This window comes from Stegodyphus dumicola, chromosome 8, assembly GCF_044657685.1.
Source record: "Stegodyphus dumicola isolate Sdum_Otavi_A_Nest chromosome 8, ASM4465768v1".
NCBI classification, from domain to species: domain Eukaryota; kingdom Metazoa; phylum Arthropoda; class Arachnida; order Araneae; family Eresidae; genus Stegodyphus; species Stegodyphus dumicola.
In genome coordinates, this window is record NC_140775.1 from 193,709,778 (window position 1) to 193,728,314 (window position 18,537).

Sequence of the window (18,537 nt, forward strand, 5' to 3'; positions counted from 1 at the left end):
CATATTTTTTCCACAAAGGATATTTAAAATGTATATATATATGTGTATAGTCTAACGCAGCAATATTTATTATTTCACATGCTGTAAAATTAAAACAGCACATAATTGAAATAAATACAACATTTGAATAAATCAATGAATACATGACTATATATAAAAGCAATAAGTTAACTTTACATTATAAATTGCACTTTGCAGTTATGTCATTTGTGTTACAAATTTACTATAATTTCTTCCTTCTCAAGCTGCTTGAACCACTCATTACAAAGCATAATTTCAGCTTCAATTTTGTTAAGTTTTCATCAGTGACAGCTTTCTTTTTATGCAATTGCTGACAATCACCACAAGTTGTCTCAAAGTGCCTTCACCAGCACTATTCAACCCTACAATATTGCATCGTTTAAAGGAGCATTTTAGCTTTAGATACTACATTTCGCAACAAAACAATCTTGTTTTATTATAAAATTCGGCCATTTTTTTCTTGTGATTTCTCCTCCCTCATGATTTTCACTTTTTTTGGGAATTTATTTTGTTCATCCAACTGGTTTAATTGTTGATGGATAACAGAAAATGAAAGTTAAGACTGATGGATAACCAGATTTCCTCAGTAAAATACTATTCTATTATTTTTAAAAACCATAAATTACATATTAAAATGATTTATGCAGAAAAGCAGCCATTTAATGCCTCAGATGTTTTCAAAACTTATTAAAAATACTGATAGCTGAATAAAATAAAAATATGTTATTTTAAGAATTCACTAAAAGACTGACAACATTAACCCAAGTCATGGATGAAAGTGTTAGTCAAAACTTTAAATACAGCAATTCGTTTGTGCAAAATTTATTAAATTTTGACTGCACTATCAAACGCTTTCAAGCTCAAATTAACAAACCATTTGTAATGGTCTTATTGCTTAAAAACTGGCACGCAAAACATGTTGACAGCATAATATGGAAAAAGCTTGTCCAAAATAGTGGCTTTATGCCATGATGCAAAATCCTATCAAAGAAGGTAAAAATATTGATCATACAATGATGAACTATTGCAAGTTACAGAAAACAGTTGAACATCTTCTTTCGAAAAATCCATTATTCACACTTTTGTCAAGACATCTGCTTCATCAACATATGTGTTGAACATCCAACCTCACATGGCTGGAAAGCCACTATGCAATTCTACCAAGATTTTGGATATGAATGTTTTTGACAAATTACTGGAACAATTCTGATTATGGAATTGTTACTTTTGCTGCTAATTTGACTAGCATTTCTATGACACACATAAATCGCATAAAATCTGAACTGAAAGATAATGGTGGATTAAGACACAATAACACGCCGAATAAATACTAATTCAGAAGTCAAACAACAAAAAGAATATAACGCTGATTTCTGTTGTTTGACTTCTGAATTAATAATGATAATTTCCTGGATATTCGACCTCCAGGAAAAAACTTCTCTCGAAGAGACACAAACTGAACCAAACAACATTCTGAGCTAACTTTAAAAATACATACAAAAGTTCATGGCATCTTTTTACAAAACAAAATTTCTACTTGCAAGAAAACAGCAACTGTTATAAATGATAAAGCTGATTTTCCAAATCTGTTCATTTGCACAGTAGAACAAATGTTGAATGATTTAGGAGTTGCATATAAAAAATAAAGATGCCAGCCAATTTTAATTGAATGGAATGATATTCAATGCTGGGGACACAGATATCTAAGATATGTAAAAACTATCATGATGCACAAGATTAAGCTAAGTTATATAACTAAAGAAACCTGGATAAATTTTGGGCACACTAAAACCAAAATTTGACAGGACACATATACAAAAAGTGCCAAGATCATTAAGCTTTAAAAAAAAAAAAAAAAAAAAAAAAAAAAAAAAATTTAGGGAAATTATCAGGAGGAAAAAGGGTATGCAGATTATAAAAGTTGGCTTGTAAAAAAAAAAATCACTGTCTAACTTGCAACCTAACAGCAGAATTGTATTACGTAATTCATCTTACCACAGTGTTTTCGCTGAAAATAGTTCTTATTCAAGTACAAGAAAAGTAAACTTTTAATGATAAGAAAAAATATTCTTTGAGAAGCCGTTATGTTGAAATTAGAACTTTTGGTGCTGGTTTTTAATGTATGATAATAATTCAAATTGCACCATATCAATGCATGCACACGGACATACTGTGTTCTATTTACCACAATATCATGGCAAATTTAAATCAACTGAATTCATATGAACTCTCTGAAACAGAAAACCTGTTGAACTTCTAAAAATTAGGAAAAATAAATTGCATTCAAATTTACTAAATTTATGTATTTTAGGTAAGCAAACAGTTTTGGGATACAAAAATTACCCAACCTCCAAGAAATACAATGTTAGATCTTATTTCAAGTAATAATTTTAGTTTTTGCACATTATTTAATTTGCATACCTTAAAATTCTTTGTAAATTAAGGAAATGTCTAATGTGCTTTATCATTTATATGCAGGTTAATTGTTCTACAATTGGCTATCAGGTTCAAACGCAAATGCATTTTCATTCTATGAAAAGATTAATAATTAAACACATTACATTTGCTAAATGTGCAGCAAATTTAAGATACTGGACACATACAGGCAGTTTGGAGTACATGGATAATCTGCTGTGAAAAAGTCTTTACCAAAATGACTTTCATTAGTATAGGCTAAAAATTAAAAAACAGAAGATTTGGTGATTTTGAGCTATTTAATTTCTTTGTTAGTATAAAAACTTTCATTAATCAAGCCTAAAAATTAAAAATCGGGAGAACTGGCAATTTATTGGGAAATGTATAAAAAAAAAACAAGTTTCTTGTAAAACAAACACAGAGGGCAGCTAGGAAATATGTAAAATTCTAGAGGGGGGGATTTGTTGTTCAAACAGCAGATATTATGTTATTAACAATCTTGTGCCCACTGAGAAGTGCAAAAACATTCTGTTGCACGGATAAATATATTATTTCTTTGAAATGTTAAAAAATTACACATGACTTAGCAATAATTCCTTATATACCCACATCATTACATTTTTCCCTTATGTTATAAATACGTAATATAATATATACAGTCCAGTGGCCACAATTTTCAGCAAAACATTTTATATATTAATCTTAGCACAATAGAAGATAGAAAATTCTTCAAACTGAAATCTCTACAACCTTTCAAATGTCAACAAAAGAAATGCAGATGGCTTTGGTCATTTTTGACAGCAACTTCCTTCATTCAAAATTGAAGCAAGTTATATTTTATAGATTATTGCTTTTATAACTGTTGCTAAGTAAATATTTTGTGCAACGTTGCTGAATTATAGGCAATCTTCTATTAATAAGGCAGCAGCCAATGTAAACAGACTTTTCTTCTCGCACTACAAACCACGCCAAACATTCTAATTAGACATATTTTGAATCTGAGCAACTTTTATGAAAAATTTTCATATGGAAATGTAACAGATTTTATGATTTGGTTATTGCTAAAAAATGAAGAATCCATAACTAAATCCTTTCAGGAAAAAGAATTTAACTACAGTTAAAGACTTTAAAAAATCATGATTACATTCCAAAAAATTATGATTCTATTTTTAAGTAGCTATATGTATTTTGTTTCATTAGGCTTGCCATTACTATTTTCAAGCTATATTTTACACCACCATTCACATTACTGCTCCCTTATCAGAAAAATACTATATTTTAAATTTATATTACAACCAGAAATAAAAACTGTATTTTGTTGCATCAGAATAATCAGTTTTTAAACAACTCAAACTACTCTTGCAATTGCAAGTAATAGCCAAAAAAAAGGTGGGGAAGGTGGTATAAAAAAAAAAGGAGAAAGGAAATTAGAAAAGAAAACCATGTGAGTGATCATGAAGTAATGGCTATGTACTTTGAGCAGAAGGAAATAAAAATAGTAGTTATTTTCTTCCAATTTGTGAAAGTTCAACAAGTTTACTGTTTCAAAAAAGGGAACCAGAGCAAAACTTTAAATTTTTAACTTTTGAAAATGTTATAATAGATTTTAATTTGTCATTGTTTAAAAAACTTGAATAACATTTTACAGCAAACATTATAAAAATTATATTCTATATTGTTTTCCCAGATTCATACTCTTCCAATCATGCCAAGACGATCATTTTCTCATAGTATCGTCTTGTTTACTTACGTATAAAAGAAATAAATAAAAATATTGCAAATTAAGTTTTGAATCAAACTACTGTAAAAAGATATTTGGAAAAGACACAAAATAATCTGTACACTTTTTTCATTTTTAATTTCATTTAGAACAATTATATTCGGCATATTTTTCTACTGTATATATACAAGGTCCGGCTATTAATTTCCAGGACTGACGTAACTGTAGGAGAACGAAAAGTTGGACGATGGCACTAATGATTGCATATCAAAGAGCGTTTTCTTATGTATGTGCAGTGCAATCGGTGCCATTCTGATGTAAGTGGTTCTCGTGAAAAGGTGCATTAAAACGTAGCTCTTAAATTCCTATTGTCGAAGTGAAAATGGAGCAAAGAATTAACATTAAATTTGCTTCAAATTGGGCAAGACAGCTGCAAAAACCTACCAAATGTTAAAACAAGTTTACGGCGACGAAGCAGTATCCCGCTCAAGACCGTTTGAATGGTTTAAACGCTTTCGGGACAGACGTGAAAACGTCGAAGACGATCCACACACAGGTTGGCCGCAGTCCGTATGCACACTGGAAGCAATTGAAAAAGTCAGCAATATAGTGAAATGTGATCGTCGATTGACTACTCAAGTACTTGCCAATGAATTCAACACGGACAAAGAGACGGTTCAGCGAATTTTGACGCAAGACCTAGGCAAACGCAAGATTTGTTCCAGATTAGTTCCTCACCATTTAAGGGATGAACAAAAGCAATTGAGACTGGACGCATGTGGTGAACTTATCAACAAAGCTGATGCTGACCCTGCGTTCCTGGATAGGATAGTCATGGGAGACGAGTCTTGATATTACCAATATGACCCTGAAACCAAGCGTCAAAGCTCCGAATGGCGGTCTCTAAGTTCACCAAGGCAGAAAAATTTTCAATTTGAAAAGTCCAAAATCAAGGTCATGTTAATCACTTTCTTCGATTGCGATGAACTCATTCATCATGAATTTCTTCCTCCTAACATGACTATCAATGGACAGTTCTACACAGAAGTTCTTGACCGACTTTGAAAACAAATTCGTAGAGTGAGGCCTCATTTTCAACAAAATGGGAGTTGGCTGCTGCTACATGACAATGCCTGACCACACATTGCATTGCTTGTAAGGCGATTCTTAGCTCAGCATGGTGTCGTTGAAATGCAGCATCCACCATACTCTCCAAACCTAGCACCCGCAGACTTTTTCCTGTTTTCTAAGCTGAAAAATTCGCTGAAGGGAACAAGATTTCAGGTTGTCGAAGCCATCAAGAAAACTGTAACGTTACTATTAAAGAACATTCCAAAAGAGGACTTTGAAACTTCTTTCCGAAATTTGTACAGCCAAGCACAGACATGCATTACAGCTGATGGGAATTACTTTTCATTCATTTGAATCATATTAAATCCTTTTTTTTTTCTTCTGAGTTATTCCATGAGTTCTGGAAATTAATAGCCAGACATTGTATATAAACATATTAATGTGGACACCATGCCCAAATGGGCATTTCTTTAACATTTTCTGTGTTACCTTTATTTATTAAATATCATGTTCTTCACACTTAAACCATAAAATTCAATTCAACAGCAATATCGCAAAAGAATTTTAAAACTAGCATATCTTTAGAATTTCCAATACACAGTCTGGCGCACTGGAGATAAAAATGTTCTACCCCCCCCCCCGGTACAGTGTTGCCATCGCTCACTTTGAAATCATTGCGATTGTTACTCAAATAATTCATTAAAGTGTTACAAAAACTCTATAATAAAACAAATCCTAAATTAGGGCTTCCAGATGCCCATATTTGGTGGAGGATTACATTATTCAAAATTTGACGGCTCTAGGTTCTGCTGTTTTATCGCAATGCGAGAAACATACATACATTTATGCAGATTCTTCATTATTATTCATTCAAGGAGATTATATTTAGTGGCAACAATTTGAAAAATGACACGAACATTTAAACAACAACGCAAAATGCAAAAATGAAATTAATAGCCCTCCTGTGCTAATGCCCTTTGGGCTATAAAAAATTATTTTATATTATGCCAAAAGGGGCACTTTTTCTAACGTTTTAAATGTTATTTTTATTTACTAAATATTTTCTAACGTTTTGAGTGTTATTTTTATTTATTTAATATCATGTTCTTCGCACTTCAGCCATAAAATTCAATCCAGCAGCAATATCAAAAGATAATTTAAAAAGATATCTTAAGAATTTCCGATACAGTCTCATGCACTGGAGATAAAAATGTTTCCTCCCATTGCACACTTCGTAATCGTTGAGTTATTAAATTTTTATAAAAACTGAAACAGATAATAACACAAATTCTAAAATCAGGCCTTTAAATGACCATGTTTGATTGGACGACTACAATATTCAAAATTTGATGGCTCTAGGTACCATTGTTTTATCACAATGTGAGAAACATTCATGCAGATTCTTCATTATTTAGTTTTTTTAAATATAATACTTGGTGATAATATTTGGTGGCAACAGTCTGAAAAGCGAATCAGTGCAGAAAGTAAAACGATCCAATATGCCATTTTTAGACTAATAGCCCTTTGGGTTAATAATAATAACAAATAAAACACGAAATACCATTCAAAACAGTTTTAAAAAAACTTTTCGTCAATTAAAATTTCGACAGTTTCTGCTCAAAGACAAGCAATTTGGCCAGTAGCCAACAAGACATTTTCTGCACACAAAATTCAGAGTTAACTTTGGATCCGATACCGGGGGGGGGGGGGGACAGTGAAGTTGGTGCACCGACTTAATTCACTATTCTACAAAGAATTTTGAATGTAAACAAATGGTGGCCTTGTTAGACGTAGCGACACTTAAACTTTTAAATTGTTGATAATTCTATAACTAACAGAGGCAGATTAACTAAAGTCACAAATCTTTAACCAGAACATAAAGAAAAACATAATACAATCACTTTTAAAGCAAAAAATACACAATTTACCAACATATAAGAATAAAAAACTGAGCTGGATAACAGAGTGGGTATATAAACAAGGTGAGCAAAGGTTCATTAAAACTTTAAATTTCATAAAAAACGAAAGAAATTATGATATTCAGCAGAATTATGCAAATTAATCTTGCAATAAAAGACCGTGATACATAAGGATTTCTCATTCACTTTCAGAATTACCCAAATACGCCGAAAGGAGTACAAGAATGGCCCCATATCGTGTTCTGGAATACTGAAGCTTGTCAAACAGTTTGAAGAAACTGGCTCTTTGGAGGATCGGTCATGAAGTGGTAGATCCTCGTTGGCGAAGGGCAGAATTACTGTGGTGGAAACCACTACAAATTATACAGCAGCAGAATCATCCACGGAGACTAGTCATTGCATGAGTGACAACTGGGAGACACACATACAGAGGAATCATTTGCTGAGTGGACTATGGAAAGAATTGAAAACCACCCTCAGTGGTTCTTCAACGTTTTCTGGATGGATGAGGCGCACTTCATACGACACGGGGATGTCAAACATCCAGAACACTCTTATATGGGTGACAGTGAATCCTCATGAATACACGACGAAGTTACTGCATTCAGCCAACTTGGAAATCTGGTATGACTGGTAGTTCTCATCATCTTTCATTGTCTGACCATTCTTTGAAGAATCGTGTCACATTCTGGCTGGAAAACATGCACAGTAAACACTAAGTGTTACCTCACTGTTTTGCATGCCCACACTAAATCAAAGAGGTGTGTCATCTGTCATAAGCTTTATGCAGGATGGAACACCGCCAATCCATTAAAACGATTCCTATTGAGTAACTTAAGTTAAGACACAGTGATCAGCATGCTGCATTCAGCTGAAACGGGCATTGTGTTTCACAATGTTCTGGAGGTCATGTTGAACAATTGTTATTGCAAAATTTGAATGGAGCATACCGTTGTCCTGTTTCCTGTGTTTCGGGTCATCAGCGGTCTCTGTTGGCGACGTTTTTAACTAAACAAATTTTTTTTGCACCTAAAAAAATTCGACTTCCTTGTGAGCACTTTCTCACAAACCACACTTCTTTATCATAATTTCGTCCTATTACTGGCTCACCCTGTATATATAAGTTCAGTGATTTCAATTGCAGCCCAAAACAGAGGTGCACAACTACATGTTATAGCAGTTCCATATACAAAATTTCAACATTCTAAGGTACTTGCTTTTTTAATTATGTGAGACCTCACGAAAAAATCTTTTGAATCCATTTTGGGAAAAACAATCCTTTATTCTGTTCATACATACAGATGTAACACAAAAACATCATTTAAAATTTTTTTGTATTTTTCCACTTTTTTAGTCTAATGATTTTTCATTTAGATCCAAAATCTGCTTACGTCCAAGGTATGCAGATTTTTGGTCTTTTACTTATAAATACAAAACATATGCAAGGATGATTAGATAACACTCATATAAAGCCACCTACAGAAACCGCTAGCAATTAAATGTAAGTGTAGCCTAATATTCATAAAAGATGTTCGAAAGATTTATAAAATAAATAACTCCACAGATTTCTAAATAAATAACTATTCAATATGAAAAAAAAAAAGCATTCTATAATTCTGTATGCTATAATTCTTAGAAGCCACAACTGGATATAAAAGAAATTTTTCATCCATTACTTTAAAAAATAAAAGCTCAACAGCTATCTGTTTTCTTGAACGTACTTTGGAAAATTACATTGCATAAAAAACAGCAAAGTTGCTCGCATATCTACCATTAATTCCACAATACAAAGGAAAATTAAACTACAACAAACAAAAATTGCCTGATAAATTGCTATTTTAACTAACAAAACAGTGATGCATGGATAAACACTTGTTTAAAACTCCTCATCTAGGCGATGAATGATTACAAAAGACATTAAGCAGAATTTTTATCTTGCTACTGCAATACCTACAAGTGTCTGCAGAGAGGGCAGAAGTCTAAATATAATGCCGAAAAAACATCATACAAGATGGATTTACATTAACTTTGGTACACCTGTTTCACTTTTTTAACAAATACAATTATCAAATTACATTAATTCTGCAACCTTGGAACACACATCTTTTGGAATACTATTTTAGATCTAAATCAAAAGCCACAATGATATCCAAAACAAGATAAATAAATATATAAAATTCTATTGGAAATGTAATAAAAAAATACTGAAAAGAAGGAAAGACTGTTTTGAATGATACAGCAATTAAAAATGCTAACTATTTTCTAAAGAGTGTACATATTGCTACAGCTTATCTATTAAAAATGAAGAGGATATTCATTTAAAAAAATGGCAGCTGTACACAAACAAGGAATTTACTGCCAAAATTTGTACTAAGGTTATTTAAAGAATACTTACTGAGTATTTACACCGTCCTTGGAGTAATTTGCGTGGTTCAACTTGAATCTCTTCGACTGAAAAAGAAAAAACATCATTAACATCACACCACATTTACTTTAAACTGTCAGTATCATGACAGTCAAAATTAAATCAAATTGAAGTGTTCTCGCCACAGTTGTATAAGCTATATTATCAATCAATAACTAAACCTTTATTATACATCCTTCTTCATTCAGTAAGATCATTCTTGCTATCACAGCAACTTTCGCTGCAAGTTCAAAAGAAAAAAAGAAAGAGCAAATTTAGCAACTCATAACTGAGATGGCATCAGTAGCCTAGCCTATCCACATCTTAGAGCTTCTGAAGAATGAAATTCAAACTTACTGTTGTATTTGGAATAGGTTTTCCGTTATATCTATGTAAAATCCTTTGAGCAATATCTTCGTCTGGAAACTCTAAGAAGCCGTAACATAAGGATCTAAAAAGAGGAAAAATATCCTTAATAATCAAAATATATTAAGTTTAATATTAATAATAAGGAACTTAAATTAGGCATATATAGTACAAAGTCCGAAATCTGGACTCATCGGGACTTCAGCGATTCCGGATTTAGGATTTTTCCGCATGTTAGATCATCAGTTTAAATCTAGTAAGATAGCATATAGAAATTATAAAGCTAAAAATATGAAATCGTAATTTACGAAATAATGAAGTATTTATGATTTAAAGGGTATCAAAATTTAAAAAAAAAGCTTAATATTTATTTGTTCACCTTAGTAAACATTTCTCTCAATGTAAGTTGTTTGAGTTGCTTTGTGTTTTGTGCTAATACTTCCTCTTTAATTCTGTAGACATAATCTCTTGTTCAGTTACATTGTTGAAATCTTGTAACTGCTGTTTCGAGAATTCCAACTTATTTGTCAATCGAAATTTTCTCATTTTCAGTAACTTCTCTGTCACTTTCTTCACTACCGGTAGCGGCATTTCCTGGATATAGAACTATACTACAGATTTTGCCATTCAATTATTGATTGATGATTGAGAAGCATTGTGATCACAATGAAAAACTTCTTTTGTATCATCCTCATTTATTACCACTTCTCCACATTTCTTTAAAAAATCTGTTAATTGGAAAAGCTTTTTCTGTTAAATTTTATCTTGCTTCTATCATGCACTGAGACAATTAAGCCTGAAATGTATTAGTTTAGTTATTTATTATATTTATGTCTATTTCTTGCACATGCTTAAGGCGTATCAGAGTTCTGATAAATAAATTCTCACATAAGGGCCAGCACTAGATATCTTTACCACCTGATGCAGTCTATGTAGGTCCTAAATTCTGCGACTCTGTGCGGCCATACGAGCCCTGGCGCTGGTTCTCGGTTTATGTGAATAACAAATCAGTTATTCTTAATTCAAATAGCCCTAAATGTAATCTTTGGGTCTACAACAGTATCTATTTTTAGCATATGGAAAGAAATTTTTGCTTTAATGCATTTAACTTAAATCTGTAATCATCGCCAAGGGTACTGTCAACATACAAGGTTACCATATTCCTTTATTATTCAATTACTAACATAAAAAAATTGTTTAGGCATTGCTACACGAGTCATTACTCAAGTTGTCAAGTTTTGATAAACATGTGGGAATTAAAAGAAAGTATAACGATTTGCCTGGTTGGCGTCAAATCAACGATTTATCTATGTGGAATGTTTCGGTTTGAGATATGTGGCAAGCAGAGATGCAACAACGGAGGCAAATTACTAATCGTACAAATTTATGCTAAAATGATTGTTTTCTTCAATAACAAGGTATTTCATTTAGTAAAGCAAAATTAAGAATTGAGACTCTCCAGATGTTTTATTATGCGTGGAGGGGGTATCAAATGCGCATGCGTAAAGCCAAGAAAAACGTTTGTGGTTTTGAGGTTCGATTTCGGACTTAGTACTATACTTGTAATTATCTTCTAATTTTTTAGCCCTGGATGTGAACATTTTTGAGTTCAGGAATTCAGGATATGAAATATGGATATATGATGATATAATACATGGATGGTACAGATGCTGTATAGACTATGAAAGAGACAGAAAGACATTTCCTGTAAACAATTAACTACATTTTGGAATATTAGTTGCTGGCTTATTTTTTCATCTCTTGAAACACTGTTTTCAGCCAAGTCATTTTTTATTGAAAAAAACCCATTCATGATCTAAGGTTTCACCAATTTAACTTTTTTAATTTCCAGAAGAAATGCCACATTTAAGGAACTTAGAAAATTATAGGAAATGAAACTATAAACTCAAAAATAAATTATACGTGAGAAATGTTGAAAATATACTTACCTTTTTGTGAAGGTACTTATATTTTTCCACTAAAAAATTCCATATACTTAGTACTCATACTATGTTATAAAAAATATTGCAGCAATGAGATACTAAATTGAACGACAGAAGAAAATTTGAAGTTTTACTTTAGCTAACAAAAATAATTACAGCAAACTGTAACTAAACAGCAAATCTGATTCTTTCCTATCTGAATTTAAAAAGATTTAGCAAGTTCTGATATAAATAGTTCAAGGTCCGCCAGATCGTCACATTCATCCCTTTGCTTTACAGTCTCTTTATCTGGGAATATAATTTTAGCTTTTTTGAATTCTGATATCATTGACGATATATTTATTTTCAATGATTTCTAAGCATTTCTTCATAAGATGTTCAATGCATTTTGCTGCTTTTGCTTAAGTGCGTAATCCTTCACTCCGGCAGCACTTCCCAACGCTTTCAGACTTCAGCTTTTAGAGATTTATTAAATTACAAATATAACAGTTGTAAGATTTTTGTCAATCTACCAGAAATTACTGCTATTTTTGACATCTGATATTCACATAACCAAGTAAATGAGAATGTAAGAAATCTTTTATCAACACCTTTTTCGGTTGGAAAACAGATCCCTTATGACATCGCCAAACTTTTTATAGCCCCCTCTTGATTGTTTCACACACCCATCCATTATCGTTTGCACAAATAATCTGTCATTAGAAAAATCTACCTTTGGAATAGTTTTCCTTTTAAAAATAATTACTGGGATTAGCTCGTGACCATCTGCGGCACAAACTTCACATAAATGAATGAAGTTCTTTCATGTAAATAAAAACGCAAATGAAATTAATTTTGTCATTAGTTTTTGCACCAGTTTCATCAACAGTTCTGTTTGCAGGAGAGTCGTTTCATCCATATTTATTATCTATAATTTTTTTCTTGTCGCTAATATCTGTCTTATATTTCAGAAAAGATACTTATTGCTCCTTTATCCACTTTGCAAAGTCGTTTTATACATCTGGCCTTCTTATTTTGGCTCGCTTTTATTGTGGTATATTTTCAAGTTTCTTTCGCCGTTCCCCAACGTCAAATGCATCACTCGTCCATTTCAAATACATAAGCTGCTGCTCCAATTCCAATTTGTTCAGGTGGCATTTTAAAAAAAAATTCTTCTTTCTTACTAAAAAACTTGTAGAGACATTAGGATTTTTGGAAGTCGGAGAGATGAAAAATTAGCAATCGCCTTCACTGGGAATCGAACCACGGACCTCTGAAATACCGGCTCAGTGTGCTGACCACTACACGACGAAAGCACGCTAGGAAGGCGGGAGAAATACCTCATATGTATATACCTTCAAATCTTCAGTAATGTGTTCAGTAGATGTACCAAGGAATGAACAGCACTTAAATAGGCACTCACCGAACAGGTATACAACAAGTGTAAACTGTATTACTAAAAATCTCTCAAGTATATAAATTTAAATCCACAGATATGTGTACGCATAAAATAAGTATCTAAATGGATAGATGCACATATCTCTGTAAACAGCATAATTAAGCAAGTGTTTATTTTCAGTCCCAAGTAATGTGTACTAAGCATTCAGCAATGTGTTGAGTAATGTATAGTAATTATAATTAAGCAAATTTTCAAATCCTCAGTAATGTTTACTAAGCATTCAGCAGAGTGTTCAGTAATATGTGCCTCAATAATATGTGCCAAGTTATGGAACACTTAAATAATAATATGTATCTTAAATTATGAGTATCTAAACCACAAAGGCACGTTAAAAAAGTGGGAAAAATACCTTATAAACTATCCAATAAGTACTTATAGTAAAGTTGATGGGATCTGTAGCTGGTAGAATGCCAAGAAGAACTGATTAATGCTAAAGGGAGAGAAAGAACTACATCAGAGTTTGTTAATGCAATGTAGATGGAGTTGTGTCTCATTTGAAAGAACCAGTGTTTAGTGACTTATTTTACCACTCGGCCGCTGGAGGGGCCCAAATCAGAGTTGGGCATAAATAAATAGTAGATTTACAATGGAAAGGGGATGGGAAATGAGGAATCCTGGAAGATTCATTAAAGGACAGACACTGACACTATTCAAACTGATATGAATTCTAATTTAAATGAGGAAAGAATATACTCTCGTTTGGAGTCAATAAGGCACACAGATCCATTCAAGGGAAAGAATAAAAATATAATAAATTTTATAAAAAGCATATGTATGATTTTCTGTGAGAAGAGGCAGCACCACGGTAATCCAAGCTATTTACAACATATTAATGAATTTTTTTGTGTGTGCACACAAGGGCTGCATTGGTAGAAATACCACATCCACTGAATATTTAAGTCTCAACATATTTCAAACACTACATGCTGCGGCGTTTCTTCCAGAAATTACCGTCAAAACAAATACATAACTTTTACACAATTTACCAAAGTCATTCCAAAAATAATGAATTACATATAATTAATATATAAAAGATTGACCATGACATCTATATGACAACATAGTCAGCTTCAGCTTGACAAAAATAGTCACATTTTAAATGTTAGTTTTCATAACAAAAAATTTATTCATATATTAAAATTAAACATTAATCTTTTAACTTTCCAAGATTTTTTAAGTTGAATGATAATAAAACATTAAGAGCTTTTTTATTATTATTTCTGTTCCAAAATTACATTAAAAAAGCCAACAAAAATAATCAGTTTTGCAGCTTCAAAAATAAAAAGTTTTAGCACTTCTCTAAAAATGAAGGAGTATAGTATAATTTAATCTCTATAATTCAAAAAAGGGAGGAAAGGAAAAAATAACAATGTATTTATAACATACTCTGTATTTTTTCGAATGATTTTTACGCTGCAAAGAGGCTCATCTAATATCTTGAAAGTCTGAATCAAAAAATCTTCATCAATGTTTGAATCTAACTAAAAGTGAAATGAAAATTACACAAAGTTAAAAAGGTACAAAAAATTTATAAACTATAAGAATATTAACTTTATAATTCAAACCAATAGTTAAAGGAGATTAAAAAGAAAGCATGATCACATGTTAAACCATACATACAGAAGATTCAAAAAGTAATGCATACTGACTGCAGGAATTTTAACTTGACAATTTAACCAACATGACACATAATGTCCAGAATATTTATATAATGACTATGTCCTGCTTCACATGCATCTATACTGCATGCATACCAGAAAAATTAACTAGAAAATTTTTTGATGACCTCTGGCGAAAGCAATAAGGGTAGAAAAATTTTTAGCCGATCCTAAAAAAGCTAATCCCTCCTGTTTTCAGTTTCTTTAATATATATATATATATATATACATATATATATACACACATAAATACATAATTTATTTAATTTTTTTATTTCTTTCTTTTACTTGATGTATTTTGTTATTTTTATTTTACACATACAAATTGGTTTGGTTTAGGTAATTATGGCAAAGCCTTGAGGACTATCTGCCTAAGGGGAGGGATGCCTTCGTGGAGGACTTTCTAAGGGAAACCATGAAAATGGTCCATGCAGTCAGCCTGTTCGTAGGATTCAAACCTCGGATGGAACTACCAGTGTTTAGTGACTTATTTTACCACTCGGCCGCTGGAGGGGCCCAAATCAGAGTTGGGCATAAATAAATTACAATGTAATTGATTAATAATTGAATTACAATGTAATTGTAATTTGAAATCCTTCAATTATATTGCAGCTTTAATAGCAGTTGATTCAACTGCAACACAATTGCAATATAATTGTATCATAAATAATATAATTACATCATAATTGTAATTACATAATTTATAATTACAAACACAATAAAATTATAGCCACAGTTGTAATTATCCTATGTACACATTAACTAGAATTGCAATATAATTACAGTTAAATTTATTAGTCCTTGTGGTTTATTACACCTTGAGGGACACTCATTACATTTACTTTTAATATAAAATAGTGTCCTTGAAAAACAAAATCTGCAGACATGATCATGCCTCAGAAACTGACTGACCAGAGGAACAGAATAATCTAGAAGCACCTTTTGTGAAGTGCTGTCAGTTCACGAATATAAGATCTTAATTAAACTTCCATGTGCTGATGTTTTTCAGAATATATTCATTTAACAAAGCGCAAGATCTTTAAGCTATCTTTTATTGAATGAATAAAGTTCATGATTCATTGCAGTTACTTTTTAGTTAAAACTATATAATTGCATATTGGCATTTAGAATTACAATATAATAATAGCAAAAGAATTAAATATTTGGCTCAGCTTTGGAATAGTTCAGACTTACTTTTAATAGCGGCAGATTGATATGGGTTCAAATTCCAGCGAACAATATAGATGTTTGGGTATCTTCGTAGCCTTCCAAGAATACAAACTAGTTCTCTTAACAGTCCTCCACAAAGACATCCTTATTCTTATATGCTTTGCCATGCTCAATTAAAGAAGCAATCAACTCATATTTTTGCTTAACAAATGTACATGTATTTAATTTTATCTGAAACATTTTCTGTATGAACAATTCGCTTGCAGCAAAATTTACTTTAACTATTTATTGCAAGAATGTTTTGTATTAATCAGGATGGTCTCGGTTTAAAAAATAATGCCAAGACTTCTTAATAATATTACGCGAGTTCATGTCTACCTAAAGCTATGGAAGCTAGTTAAGGCCTAACATTATTAGTTCGACTCTGGTTTAAATCTTGGCAAATAAGCTGGTTTTGTAGGTATTTTCATTGTTTTCCCCCACTGTAATGAGAATACTAGCCAGTTTCCCACTGAAAGTCCTCCACAAAAGCATCTCTCTGTTTAAGCAGTTAGACTTTGTATGCTTTCCATACTTAAATAAATAAAAAAAAAAAAAAAAAAAAAAAAAAAAAAACCCTCACTTTCTGCCTGAACAATCATCTAGAAACACTTAAATTATGCATGTTTATTTTTACTTGAAGCTCTGGAAAACAGATTGCATAGGTTTAATCATTTGCAAGTAAATACTGCTTTTTAAATATTTACTGAAAAAATAATGAACTACTTCACAATAAATAATGTTACTAAAATTTTAGTACACAACAATAAAGCAGAATGATTATAGATCAGATCATTTTTCTACCAGGTAAGGCAGAAAAATGGAATTCAAATGGGAGGACAAAATGAAGTTTTTGTGATTTATTTACGCAGTATATTTAAAAAAGGGGGGAGAAAAAAAAAGAGACCAGTTCCCTTAACATATCCTCCACAAACCACAAAGGCACCTCTTTCCCTAAGTGTGCAGTCTTTGTTTGCTTAAGTATGAAATTCAAATCCACATATCTGTCAGTGAACATCATAAGCATGCCTATTTATTTAACAAAGTGCATTTAGTTCTATATGAAACAGCCAAAATTAGTTTCTGAAAATATATTCCATTTATATATTTACTGAAAATAAGTCCAGCATTTAACAAAGGATTAGTTAATAATTTACACTGTTATTGCAATTGCAAGCTGCAATAATGCAAAAATTAGGCAGGGCGATTCCAGATGGAACATACTAATAATTTTCTTACATGCGATTATTGCTTTGCAATGTTTAACAACTTATTATTCATAATGGTGAAACATTTCGGATACACTGTCACTTACTGCAATTTTCACTTATTATCACGATTCACTAGACTAGGTAATTGAAATTATAAGAGACAGTTACTTTCCTATGAAGGACGGCATTAGTTGATCTGAATGCCTATTTTAATGATGCAGCATAGACAGAATTAAGTATAAAAATATAATTTATTCCACACAGAAAAGTAATTTGCGCCAGGAACACTGTAGCAGCAAGAATCGGCTAATTGAGTGAGGGTCTGCAGCTGAGGAATATTTAGGATACATTTTACACAATCAGGAAGGGGTTCAATTTCTTTTCCTCTGTTAACTTTAAATCCTGGGATGCCTACGATAGATTGATCAAACTGACATTTTTTAAGATTTGTATGCAAACTATATTCCTGAAGTTTAGAAAATTGCAGTTTTAAACATCCTAAGTGCTCATGTCCACTATTAGAGGCCACAAGAAAATGATCAACAAATGCATAAACAAATTCCAAGTTACTAATAACCTCGGTACTTACGTATTATCGCAACCAGGTTGGCGCTATTTGTAAGTTTGAGTAAAAAAGTATGAATAGAAAGAAAATGTACATTTATTAATTACAGATAATTTTTAATACAGTTTTTTATATTACTTTGTTTTAAAATATAAAATAGCAATTAAACCCTTCCGTTTTCGAATTTGAATTGAATAAGTTGCAGAATTTTGAAAACCGTATTCGCCATAACCATGTACACGTCGACTTATTTTTACTTAAAAAAACATCCCAGAATTGCACAAAATGGCATTGCGCACACTCTTGACTTTAGCCATGAACACTGCTATTTTCTCATAAATTACAAAAATTTGCACAAAAATGCAGGAAAATTTTGTGAATCTCCACATGCTCTTTTAACAAAACTATGTATAACACGTAGGGTTGCCGTAAGTAGGGTCGCCAAATTTGGCATTTTATGTGAATTTTGGTCTGGTTGCGTTAATACGTAAGTACTATGACCTCATCAATAAACCGTTGAAAAGTTGAAGTATTATGAAGACCAAACTGCATTCTCAAACTTTCTAAGAGACCAGAGTACATATTAGTTGTTTTTTG

The 18,537-nt window shown here is 31.8% G+C and overlaps 1 protein-coding gene across 3 annotated transcripts in view; it reads right to left on the bottom strand.

Moving 5' to 3' along the window:
* Secp43 (tRNA Selenocysteine associated protein) overlaps positions 1 to 18,537 on the bottom strand; it is an 82,682-nt gene that overhangs the window by 38,449 nt on the left and 25,696 nt on the right. For 2 of the 3 annotated variants that reach the window (XM_085822875.1, XM_085822876.1), the window contains exons 3-5: positions 14,684 to 14,778; positions 9,908 to 10,001; positions 9,542 to 9,597 (exon numbers count right to left, since the gene is read on the bottom strand). In XM_085822875.1, the coding sequence (XP_085679001.1) occupies positions 9,542 to 9,597; positions 9,908 to 10,001; positions 14,684 to 14,778 (245 nt within the window). Of the gene's footprint in view, positions 1 to 9,541; positions 9,598 to 9,732; positions 9,792 to 9,907; positions 10,002 to 14,683; positions 14,779 to 18,537 lie in introns of those variants that run through there. The other variant, XM_035367929.2, reaches the window with a different exon arrangement.